General features: G+C 47.2%; 1 protein-coding gene across 1 annotated transcript; it reads right to left on the minus strand.

Annotated features, from left to right (window-relative positions):
• Nucleotides 1–4564: 4564 nt before the first annotated feature.
• Nucleotides 4565–9533, minus strand: LOC104302616 (serine/threonine-protein kinase PAK 3-like). Its single transcript, XM_054178931.1, has 10 exons — nt 9471–9533; nt 9288–9372; nt 8932–8995; nt 8724–8772; nt 8376–8485; nt 8138–8255; nt 7224–7323; nt 6758–6954; nt 5761–5898; nt 4565–4654 (listed from the first exon to the last, which is right to left on the minus strand). The coding sequence occupies exons 1-10, from the start codon at nt 9531–9533 to the stop codon at nt 4565–4567; spliced, it is 1014 nt and encodes a 337-aa protein (XP_054034906.1).
• Nucleotides 9534–12045: the final 2512 nt, after the last annotated feature.

The following is a 12045-nucleotide window of genomic DNA, read 5'->3' on the forward strand; positions in this document are numbered from 1 at the left end:
TCTCCTTGTTTTGTTACTTAGGTTCCTCAAGACATGCACACAGCCAAATATCAAAGATGACTAGGGCAGCAGCACACAGAATCATAGAATGGTCTGGGTTGGAAGAGACCTCCAAAGGTCATCTAGTCCAACCCCCTCTGCAGTCAGCAGGGACAGCCTCAACTAGATCAAGTTGCCCAGAGCCACGTCCAGCCTCACTTTGAGTATCTCCAGGGATGAGGCCCCAACCACCTCCCTGGACAACCTGTTCCAGTGTTCCACAACCTTCATGGTAAAGAACTTCTTCCTAATATCCAATCTAAATCTGCTCTTCTCTAGTTTGAAGCCATTGCCCCTCATCCTGTCACTATAGGCCTTTGTAAACAGTCTGTCTCCATCCTTCTTGGAGGCCTCCTTCAGGTACCAGAAGGCTGCTATTAGGTCTCCCTGGACCCTGCTCTTCTCCAGCTTAAACAATCCCAGCTCACTCAGCCTGTCCTCATAACTGAGGTGCTCCAGCCCCCTGATAATTTTCATGGCCCCTCTCTGGACTTGCTGCATCAGGTCCATGTCCTCCTGTATTGAGGGCTCCAGAGCTGGATGCAAGTACTCCAGGTGAGGTCTCACCAGGCCAAAGTTTCAGATACATCTTTCTGCATCTGCTGGCCATACTTCTTTTGGTACAGCCCAGGAAGCGATTGGCCTGGGCTGCAAGCCTACACTGTCTGCTCATGTCCAGGCACTCATCCACCAGTAACCCCCAAGTCTTCTTCCACAGGGCTGCTTTCATCCCCCAGTCTGTATTGCTAGTGTGGGTTGTTCTGGCCCAAGTGCAGGACCATGCACTTGGTCTTGTTGCATAATCATGTATCAACCATAGGTCAGGACAAATCCAGAACGTGGATAAATGACAGAACTGTGGCACTACTGAAGCTTTCTGCTTGAAGCTGCCTGTTGAGTAGCAGCACTCAGCCCAGCATCATTACCGACTTTATGAATCTCCAGACTGGCCAGCACACAGTGAACTGCTTACTGCCTGAAAGGCAAGGGCCCTCACAAAGAAATAAGGGAGAGAAAATGCAAATGTCAGCTTCAGTATATAGAAATATCCCCAGCACCACAGCAAATGGGAAATGGGCAGCCTGCATCTGTTAGCTGTCAGGAATGCTGCATCACTGACTTAAAAAGGAAAACTCTGAAAGCAGCAAGTTGACATTAAGCAAGGCACAGGAGCCTGCTGCAGTTTTGTGGGGACAAGACTGCAAGTGGTCTGCACAAAGACAAGTGGAATCCTGGGTTCTGGATGCAGAGATCACAGAATCACAGGATATTAGGGGTTGGAAGGGCCTCCTACTTCTTTATTGTGGTGTAGTGTGTGGGATACCTCTAGCTATGAAAAGCTGCACATCCTCCTGCGTACTCCTCCAAAGGTTTCACCGGGGCCACAATATTCCCCAGACAAGAGCAAGAAAAGATTTCAAAGGTAAATGCTCTCACTCGCTAATTACTTGATACTACCTAGAATCAAACTCTGATAATAAATACTGATAGCATAGTAAAACAAACAAGAGCATCTTAACATAATTTCTGTCACTTCAGTAAAACAGATCCCACCTTAATCCATGAGCCATTCTGAATTGTGAGAAACAAAAGATAAAGTGTGGAAACAAATTTCCCACATTTCTAGATATTCTAGTGTTTCTGATGTTGAGTCAGAGCCTATTCAAAGTAGCCTGGAACAGCCCCACAGCTATGCTGATATATCTCCACAATATGGATTCTTGTTTTGTAGAAGCAACCCCTTTTAGCTGCAGCTAGATACTGAGCACAACTGAGAAGGAAAAGGTGGGATAAATTCTGACAGTGGGAATTAACATTACCTTAAGACAACTCAGGTAATTGGAGACCACAAAGAGATGAGTTTTTACTTGCCTGAAAGCTTATTTCACCTGGTAAAACTTGACTCAAAATTAATGTTATTCTTGAGAATGGTTTGTTTAAGAAATCTCATTGAAGATCTGTAGGAAGGAGTCAGCTGCTACATTACAGCACAGTCCAAAGTCAAATCATAACATCTCATGAGAGCTCGAGCTCCTCGCAGCATCTATTTGCTAATAGCTGTCAGAGTCATTTTAGTTTGCCTTCTTACTTGAATACACAACCAGACGTCTCCTGTACTCTTAACAATCACAAAAGGAACACGCTGCTCTTATTGCCAAGTGACTCTGTAATGTATTTGGGGTTGCTAGTCATTCAGTAGGTGTTGTACAGATAGAACTTGCTCTTTTCTATTACTCACTTGCAGATTTCTGTGCAAGAATGACAATTTACTTTGGAAACCACCACCCACTTTTTCCTCTTTATTTTCTGGTCTCTGGTACTAGGGATAGAAAAGAAAACTTTGTTGCAGCCACTGTTCTGAGGGCAGCTGCTGGACGTATGCAGAGTGCATCATTCCTCAGCTGACCAATACCTTAGCATGCTTGACTGGAGCAAAACAATAACATTCTATGTGTGCCAAGAACAACATCTTCACATTGTTCTGTGACTATCAGTAATAAGTGGAATGGATTAATCCACATCTCTTAACAGCCTTCCACCCTGTGCAGTCCTGCAATGTTAATTCCAAAGGCTTTGTGTGCTTCTTGGTGCCTTCCTGAATGCACTACAGAGTCATTTCATACTACTCAAAAGTGCTTCTGTGTGGCCTTAGGCTGTTTCAGACGCTTGAAAAATCACCCCAAAAGCACTCCTGTCTTCAGAGCTGAAAGCCTGTATCTCAACAACATGCTTTGTCTGCCTTGCTTGGTTCAACTGGGGTCAGAAATGCAATCTCATTTTCTTCCTCACCTCAAAGTACCATGACAGGGGAAATACCTAGGAGTGGGCTGCATTCCAAAGACAGTGCAGTCTGGAGTTTGTGGATGAAGGAGACCTTTTTCCAACTCCAAACTGCAGCAAGAATAATGCATAAAAGGGACTTGTCTTCAACAGCCAGCTAGCAATTTACAAGGGACTGGGCAGCTTATTCACAGGGTAAGAAGGAAGGATGCTTCCCACTGAATTTGCTTAACCTTGGAAATGCTTGAAGCAGCAAAGCATTTTTGATCATTACCTCCTTAGCCGCTTGGATCCCCACAAGTCCATGGGACCAGATGGGATCCATCCTAGGGTGCTGAGAGAGATGGCAGATGAGCTGGCCAAGCCGCTCTCCATCGTTTTTCATCAGTCCTGGCTCACTGGAGAGGTCCCAGAAGACTGGAAGCTGGCCAGTGTGATGCCCATCCACAAGAAGAGCCAGTTGGACAAGCCAGGGATTTACAGACCTGTCAGCCTGACCTCAGTGCCAGGCAAGAATATGGAACAGGTCACCTTGAGTGCAATCACTCAGCACTTACAGGATGGCCAAGGGATCAGGCCCAGCCAGCATGGATTTAGGAAGGGCAGGTCCTGCCTGACCAAACTGATCTCCTTCTATGATCAGGTGACTGCCTGGTGGATGTGGGGAGGCCTGTGGATGTAGTCTACGTGGGCTTCAGCAAGGCCTTTGACACTGTCCCCCACAGCGAACTCCTGGCCAAGCTGTCAGCCTGTGCTTGGACAGAAGCATTCTGTGTTGGGTTAGGAACTGGCTGGAGGGCTGAGCCCAGAGAGTGATGGTGAATGGTGCCACATCCAGCTGGCAGCCAGTTGCTAGTGGTGTGCCCCAAGGATCAGTGCTGGGCCCCACGCTCTTTAATGTCTTTATTGATGAGGGCATGGAGTCCAACATCAGTAAATTTGCAGACAATACCAAGCTGGGGACAGGTGTTGATCTATTAGAGGGTAGGGGAACTCTGCAGAGTGACCTTGACAGGCTGGACAGATGGGCAGAGTCCAAAGGCATGAGATTTAACACATCTAAGTGCCGGCTTCTACACATTGGCCACAACAACCCCATGCAGCCCCTCAGTTTAGGACAAACTTGCTGGAAGGTGTCCAGAGAAAGGCAACAAAGCTAGTGAGAGGTTTGGAGCACAAGCCCTATGAGGAGAGGTTGAGGGAGCTGGGGTTGCTTAGCCTGGAGGTGAGGAGGCTCAGGGGAGACCTTATTGCTCTCTACAACTACTTGAAGGGAGGTTGTAGCCAGGTGGGGGTTGGTCTCTTCTCCCAGGCAACCAGCACCAGAACAAGAGGACACATTCTCAACCTGCACGAGGGGAGGTTTAGACTGGATGTTAGGAAGAAATTCTTCATAGAGAAACTGGGGTGCTTGGTTCCATGGTTTAGTTGATTAGATGGTGTTGGATGATAGGTTGGACACGGTGATCTCAAACGTCTCTTCCAACCTGGTCTATTCTATTCTACTCTATTGTATTCTATTGTATTCTAATCTTAAAAATAAATAAAGGAGACAGAACATAGGAAGAACATAAATGATCCCATTTTATTTTTTCTACAGGAATGGAGCTATTCTCCCTTCTACCAAGAGGATAGTGATCAATGGTATGTAGATTTGTCTGTCTGTCCTGCAGCACAAGAATTGAGGCATTATCAAGTTTTTCTTCTCAGTCCTACTGCAAGATGTCACAGGAACATGTTGGCCTCAACCACTGATGCCATTTTTCTCTTCCTTTGCTGCCATGATCAGCGGAATCAGGCTGGAGACTGGCCATGCTGATGTGACAAAAGGATGCTGTCCAGAAGAACAAAAATAGTTGAACAATTAATTTCCAAACTCAGTTACTCACAGGCTCCAGCAGTGCGCCTCTGGTTAGCAGCAATATGCACAAATAGACTGAAGGGACCACCTGCATCCACAGCTTTGTGTCTAGTCCCTTGCCATCACAGACAGGCATGGTTTGTAACACCATCAATCCATTTCTCAAGGTCTCCTCAGCTGGCTGTGATTTTGGCCCTGCCTGACCTCTGGGAAGGCTGCTTGCTGTTCCAGGGCCTTCTTCCTTTCAGGAAACTCAAAATACTTGCTAATGTTCCTTTTTTTCTAAAGACATGGGTTATTTTAGGTGTCAAAAAGGATGAGGAGAATAAACCATTCCTTACACAACCCCAATACCTTTAGGAAATGTTATGCCAGTCTAGGTCCATGTGCCCTTCTGAAGGCCACTGAGATACAAATTTTCTTCATCAGCACGACAAGAACAGGCAGACACATGTTGGAGAGCTGATGGACTCAGCTCTGGGTTGCAGTGGGAGCAGTGTCTGACAGCTGTGAATGCAGTTGAGCTATTTTGCCAACACCTGAAACTGGGCATGCTCCCAAAAAACTGAGCCACAAAAATCATCAGGCTTGGGCTGGTTCCACCTGGAGAAAAGAAGTCTCCAGGGTAATCTTCTTGCAGCCTTTCACTACTTAAAGGCATCCCCCAAGAAGATGGGGACAGACTTTTAAGGACAAGGGATGATGATTTTAAACTGGAAAGGGCAGATTTAAACCAAATTTGAGAGAGAATTGTTTTGATGATGATGGTGGTGAAATGCTGGCCTGGATTGTCCAGAGACAGGGTAGATGCCCCATCCCTGGAAACATACCTGCTCAGATTGGACAGGGCTCTGAGCAACCTGCCCTATGTTAAGATGTGCCTGTTCTCTGCAGGGGGTTGGACAAGGTGACCTTTAAATGTTCCTATATACTCAAACCTGTCTGTGATTTTATTAACTTTGCATTTGAAAGCACCAGGACTGGAGACTAACATGAGTCCATAGATAGCTTTAAATGTAGCTGCTGAGGAAACCACTCCATAGTGCAGCTGTTTCACTTGCAGCTGCTTAGCATTTTACCTGCAGAAGGTCCTTGGCAGACCATCGTCTGTACACATCCACTTCGAGGCAGCAGTGGAGGAAGTCGAGAAGTGCCTCAGACAGTTCATCAGGGTTCTGCAGCTTTGGTGTCCCATTAACAGCAATCAGATTGTTCACCTAGATAAAAAAGGAAGCATAAGACTTCATCTGCTTCTTTCATAACCAGAAATGCTCCTATAGACCCCTCTCTCATTTTTAAGGTCCAGTTTTCCATGTCAGTTTCTTCAGTGGCAGAGGGGTAGAGATGATGTTTGCAGAGCAACAAATAATACCCCTGATACAGCCATAGCTATTCCAACATCAAGTGATCTTGCCTTGATGGTGAATGAATTGGCTAAGGATGAACTACATCAGCGAAAGCATATTTGATGTCCATAAACAAAGGTCATCCAGTTGTTTGCTGTCTTCTAGATGAAATACGGTAACCAGATCAAATAATCTGGTTAGCTTCTTCCTTGGATAAAGACAGTTCTAAAACCTCACCTTGAACACAGATACATAAGTAGAACATAAAAATGCATTATGAAGAAAAGATCAGCTTGGCAGACAGCAGCTACCTGCAGCTGTCCTTGTAAGCAGTCCCCCAATTCCAGATCAGCTCCACTTGGGTGGTAAAAGAAAAACTTGTACTGATCTAACTAGAACAATGAGGAAATCTATCCCTGTGGTAAGATGTGAGTAAGCCATGGGTACTGCTCTGAGTGGGAAATGACTCCTTTGTCTGCAGATATGGATGAAAGTCTTGTCATAAAAAATCCCTAACTGGAGAGACCTGCCAGTGGACAACTCTTGAGATACAGCTCAAAGTGTGTTCAAAACCAGAGGAGAAATTTCAAGCATGGCACATTTCTGAACATTTTTAGAAGCAGACTTTGGTGGACCTTGATCATGCTGATGTGACTGAGATTTTGTTCACTGGGAGACAAAACGTGGCACCAGCTAGAGAGACAATGGTATGTGTTTACTTGCACCTTACCTTGCTACGTGCTTCACAGGCATATGGTGGATCTCCTTCAGCCATCTCTATTGTAGTTATGCCAAAGGACCAAATGTCTACCTTGGGCCCATACAGCTCATTGTTCACCATTTCTGGTGCCATCCAGTGGAGAGTTCCACAACATGTCATCCTTTCATTCTGCTCAGGGGTGATCTGAGCACAAAGGCCAAAATCAGCTGAGAAGAAAAACAAGTCCTGTTAAAGTCAGCTGGAGTAACAACACCAAGCAAATCAAACCCCCACTACATCTTGGTCTGAGAACATCTGGTTGAATCTATCTGGAGAAGTAACCATGCACTGACTGTGTACTACTGTAGCCACAGGAATGCTGAATTTGCCACATTGCTAAACCTTCAACTTCCATGCAGCTGCCTTCATTCTCTTGAAGCTTTAGATTGTAAATCCCTCTCTCTGGAAGGAACTTGGCCAAAGCAAGAATACCTACCCAGTTTGACAGACCCATCCATACCAAGCAGTATGTTACAACTTTTGATGTCTCTGTGAATGATCCCATTAGAATGAAGGAAATCCAAGCCTTGCAGAGACTGACAGATAAAAAAGAAACACAAAGGCAAAAATTAATGGCCTGATTTCATCACAGAAGAAGGCAGACAGCTCTAAAAGATTTAATTTCTAGATGAATTGTGAACAATGCCAGAATATTTTGCTGTCAAGAGGCTTGTGCCTCTTGGAACTTGCTGATCCAACACTAGAAAAGTAATAAAAGGAAGGCCTAGGAACTTTTGTAAGAGAAATGTCTGTTGTTGCAGACTATCCCCTGAAAACACAGGCAGAATGACTGCTGCTGCACCAGATGTGCTACCTCTGTCTGCCATGACAAACTCTGGTTTGCCGAATCAGGAAAGTCCTTTCCTTTGGTATGAACTGGATCACTTTCAGATTGGGAGTTGCTTGACAAAGATTTTGTGGTTAAGCTCTACAGCAGATCTGAAACAGCATGTTAATCATTTGCCAGAAGCTAACACTCCATTTTGGGTGGAAGATTGTCCATGCCCTTCCATGCCAAAGACTGTGTTTTCCCTTGCACAGATGTTAAATTCTGCCACCAACACATCTGCTTTTTCAGACAAGGAATGCTGTTCAGGCACACTCCAGGGAAAGGCTGAAAGTGGCAAAGTTGAGAAGAGCAAAACTAAGATAACAAAGATACAGTACCATAAGTATGTAAAATAACGACAGAGTTGAAGAAGTGCAGTGCTACTGGCAGGCAGTTCACTGAATATGTCCTTTCTTCTCCATATTGTAAAAGCCTCTCAAGATGATATCCCTCAGGTTCTTACAGCTGTGGAGAAGGACCATCGTGTTCAAAAAATGAGAAGCAAACACAGCATCCCTTACCTCCCTACAGACAGCTCCTATGTGTCCTTCATCCATATACACTGTCATCAGGACATCAGCCAGGGAGCCACCAGCCAGGTATTCCAGAACCAGCCACAGTTCATCACCCACCACATAGCTAGAAAGAAAACAGTGGCAGAGTAGATCAATAATGAAGGGGGTCACTATTCTGCCAGTGAATAGCTTTGGCTTGCAATATGCAGGGGAACATTCACCTGATAAGAACAGAACCACTCACCTATCTAGATAGTTGACAATGTTCGGGTTCTTATATTCCCGTACAATCAGGATTTCGTTCATTAGAACCCTTTCAGACTCCTTCCTGACATTCATGTGCTTTATGGCCACCTGAAATGATATTGAAAGCCATTATCTTTGAAAGCCATTTACTTCAGTAGTCTGTTGCACAAGATCAAAATGAACACATAGGGATGATGGATTTTGCCAGCTGGCACTAGTCTTGTCTTTCAGAGGAATAGCCTTTGCAGTAAAGATCTAGTGGTGACCTGAAAACCTTATCCTCACTTTCAACCTGAGGGGAAGGCAATGAAGACCTGCAGAATCTTCTGGGTCTCTTGACACTCACCTCTCGCTCTGTGGTGATTTCAACAGCTCGATAAACAGCTCCATATCCCCTAGAAGCAGAACAGCAGCAAGAAATGAGAAGTGGTTTAGGCCCTATGAGTGAAAGCAAGCCCAGACAGGAGATCTTGGCTCCCTGCAGTGGTTATAAACATGTCTTCATCAAAAGACATGGCCCTTGTTTTTGTATATGTAACTGTGATTGGACTTACCCTTCACCGAGTTTTTCAGCTTCTGAGTATTTATTCTGGGGATGTCCAGAGCTCACAATACTCCCTGAAAGAAACAAAGATGCTTAATGAAAGATGCAGCAGATCAAACCACAGCCTTCTGATCAAACAGAATCTGTGCTTTTGTCTTTGACACAGAGGGAACCCCAGGCAAATTCAGCCCAGGCACAGCTGTCCTCAGAGGTAGAAGCAGCACTTGGAGTGCCAGCTGACTTCCTCCAAGCACAGTCTGTTTCTGTAGGGAGTTGTGAGTGACTCCTGACACTTAACTGAGAGTGAACACTTTGGGCATGCTCACAGTGTACTTCTTTCTCAGACCAGCAATACAGAATACGTACTCAGTTTGTCCAGGATGTCCTCATTTGCCATCTTGGATGCTTTCTGCTGCTTGTATGTCTCACTGTATGAAGTCCATAAGGTGGCCTGTGAAGGGAAATTGGTTTGGGTTCAGAATGCTGGCTTGCCATGAAAACCCAGAGGTGGTATTTTGAGTGCAGACACTTAGGAAGATCCAGTCTGACGCATACAGCACTCTTAAAAACGTTTGGGTTTGCTGTCCATGTCCTGAGCAGCAGGACCCGCATGGTATCTCAGCACTCGGCTAGAATCGGCGCTTGCCGTTCTCCACGTGCTTGCTGCTCGGGATCACTCGGGCTGAGTCACCAGCGGCACATGCAAAAGCCGGCGGCACCTCGCGGTCGCATTCCAGTGAAAAGCTCGCTCGGGAACACACCATGACCAGGAGCCTCCGAGAGCACTAACTGCTTTCCTTTTCAGCCTACGGGAACGGCAGGACCCGCGCGGACTCTCGGCACTCGGCTAGAATCGGCGCTTGCCGTTCTCCACGTGCTTGCTGCTCCGGATCGCTTGGGCTCCCTGCGTCAGCGGTGGCACGTTTAGAAGCCGGCGGCAGCTCGCAGGCGGTTCCGTTCCAGCCCACGTGCTCTCGCTCGCCTGTGGCCAGACACACACACCGCCACTTGTTCTAAATCTTTGTCCAGTAGGTCAGGTGGTCAGGGCTAGGCATGGGGGTAGCTCATCGCAGTAACTCCTTTAAAAAAGGAGTCTCGACTCAGACTGAGGGGGGAATATAAGCAGGTACGTCGGTGTCATAAGCAAGAGGTAGGTGTCCAGGCATCTGGCTGCAGACAGTGCTGGAGCCTGGCACTTGAGATGCAGGATAGTGGGGAGGACTAACTCAGAAGGTTCCTTGGGAAACAGCCCTTAAAAACAAAGGGGTCCAGGAGAGATGGGCCTACTTCAAGGAAGAACTGATGAAGGCGCAGGAATAGGCTGTGCCAATGTGCCGGAAGATAAGCCGCCGGGGCAGACGGCCAGCCTGGATGGGTAATGAACTTTTAATAGAACTAAGGGAAAAAAAGAGGGTGTATCACCTTTGGAAGAAAGGTGAGGCAACCCACGGAATGTTTAAGGATGTTGCCAAATCATGCAGGAAGAAAATTAGGGAAGCAAAAGCACATTTGGAGCTTAAACTGGCCTCCGCTGTGATGGACAACAAAAAGTCCTTCTATAAATATATTAATAGCCAGAGGAGGGGCAAGGACAACCTCCACTCCTTGGTGGACACGGAGGGGAATGCTGTAACAAAGGATGAGGAAAAGGAAAAGGCAGAGTTACTTAACACCTTCTTTGCCTCAATTTTTACTAGCAGGACAGAATGTCTTCCAGACAGCTGGCCTGCAGAGCTGGCAGAAGGAACCAGGGAGCAGCATAGTTTTCCTCTGTCCCAGAATGGGGTAATTAGAGCTTTCCTCAGCCGCTTGGATCCCCACAAGTCCATGGGACCAGATGGGATCCATCCTAGGGTGCTGAGAGAGATGGCAGATGAGCTGGCCAAGCCACTATCCATCATTTTTCATCAGTCCTGGATCACTGGAGAGGTCCCAGAAGACTGGAAGCTGGCCAATGTGGTGCCCATCCACAAGAAGGGCCGGTTGGATGAGCCAGGGAATTACAGGCCTGTCAGCCTGACCTCAGTGCCAGGAAAGATTATGGAGCAGGTCATCCTGAGTGCAATCACACAACACTTAGAGGATGGCCAAGGGATCAGGCCCAGCCAGCATGGATTTAGGAAGGGCAGGTCGTGCCTCAACAACCTGATCTCCTTCTATGATCAGGTGACTGCATGGTGGATGTGGGGAGGCCTGTGGATGTAGTCTACCTGGACCTCAGCAAGGCCTTTGACACTGTCCCCCACAGCAAACTCCTGGCCAAGCTGTCAGCCCATGGCTTGGATGAGACCACACTGAGTTGGGTTAGGAACTGGCTGGAGGGCTGAGCCCAGAGAGAGGTGGTGAATGGTGCCACATCCAGCTGGCAGCCAGTCACTAGTGGTGTGCCCCAAGGATCAGTGCTGGGCACCGTGCTCTTTAACATCTTTATTGATGATCTGGATGAGGGCATTGAGTCCATCATCAGTAAATTTGTGGACGACACCATGCTGGGGGCAGGAGTTGATCTGCTGGAGGGTAGAGAGAGGCTCTGCAGAGGGACCTCGACAGGCTGGGCAGATGGGCAGAGTCCAACGGCATGAGATTTAACACATCCAAGTGCTGGGTTCTGCACATTGGCCACAACAACCCCATGCAGTGCTACAGGCTGGGGTCAGTGGCTGGAGAGTGGCCTGGCAGAGAGGGACCTAGGGGTGCTGGTCGATGGTAGGCTGAACATGAGCCTGCAGTGTGCCCAGGCAGCCAAGAGGGCCAATGGCATCCTGGCCTGCATCAGGAACAGTGTGGCCAGCAGGAGCAGGGAGGTCATTCTGCCCCTGTACACTGCACTGGCCACACCTTGAGTCCTGTGTCCAGTTCTGGGCCCCTCAGTTTAGGAAGGATGTTGACTTGCTGGAGTGTGTCCAGAGAAAGGCAACAATGTTAGTGAGGGGCTTGGAACACAAGCCCTATGAGGAGAGAGTGAGGGAGCTGGGTTTGCTTAGCGTGGAGAAGAGGAAACTCAGGGGTGACCTTATCGCTCTCCACAACTACCTTAAGGGCGGTTGTAGACAGGCAGATGTTGGTCTCTTCTCCCAGGCAACCAGTACCAGAACAAGAGGACACAGTCTCAGGCTGCACCAGG

The sequence above is a fragment of the Dryobates pubescens genome, chromosome Z, assembly GCF_014839835.1.
Source record: "Dryobates pubescens isolate bDryPub1 chromosome Z, bDryPub1.pri, whole genome shotgun sequence".
Classification (NCBI taxonomy): Eukaryota; Metazoa; Chordata; class Aves; order Piciformes; family Picidae; genus Dryobates; species Dryobates pubescens.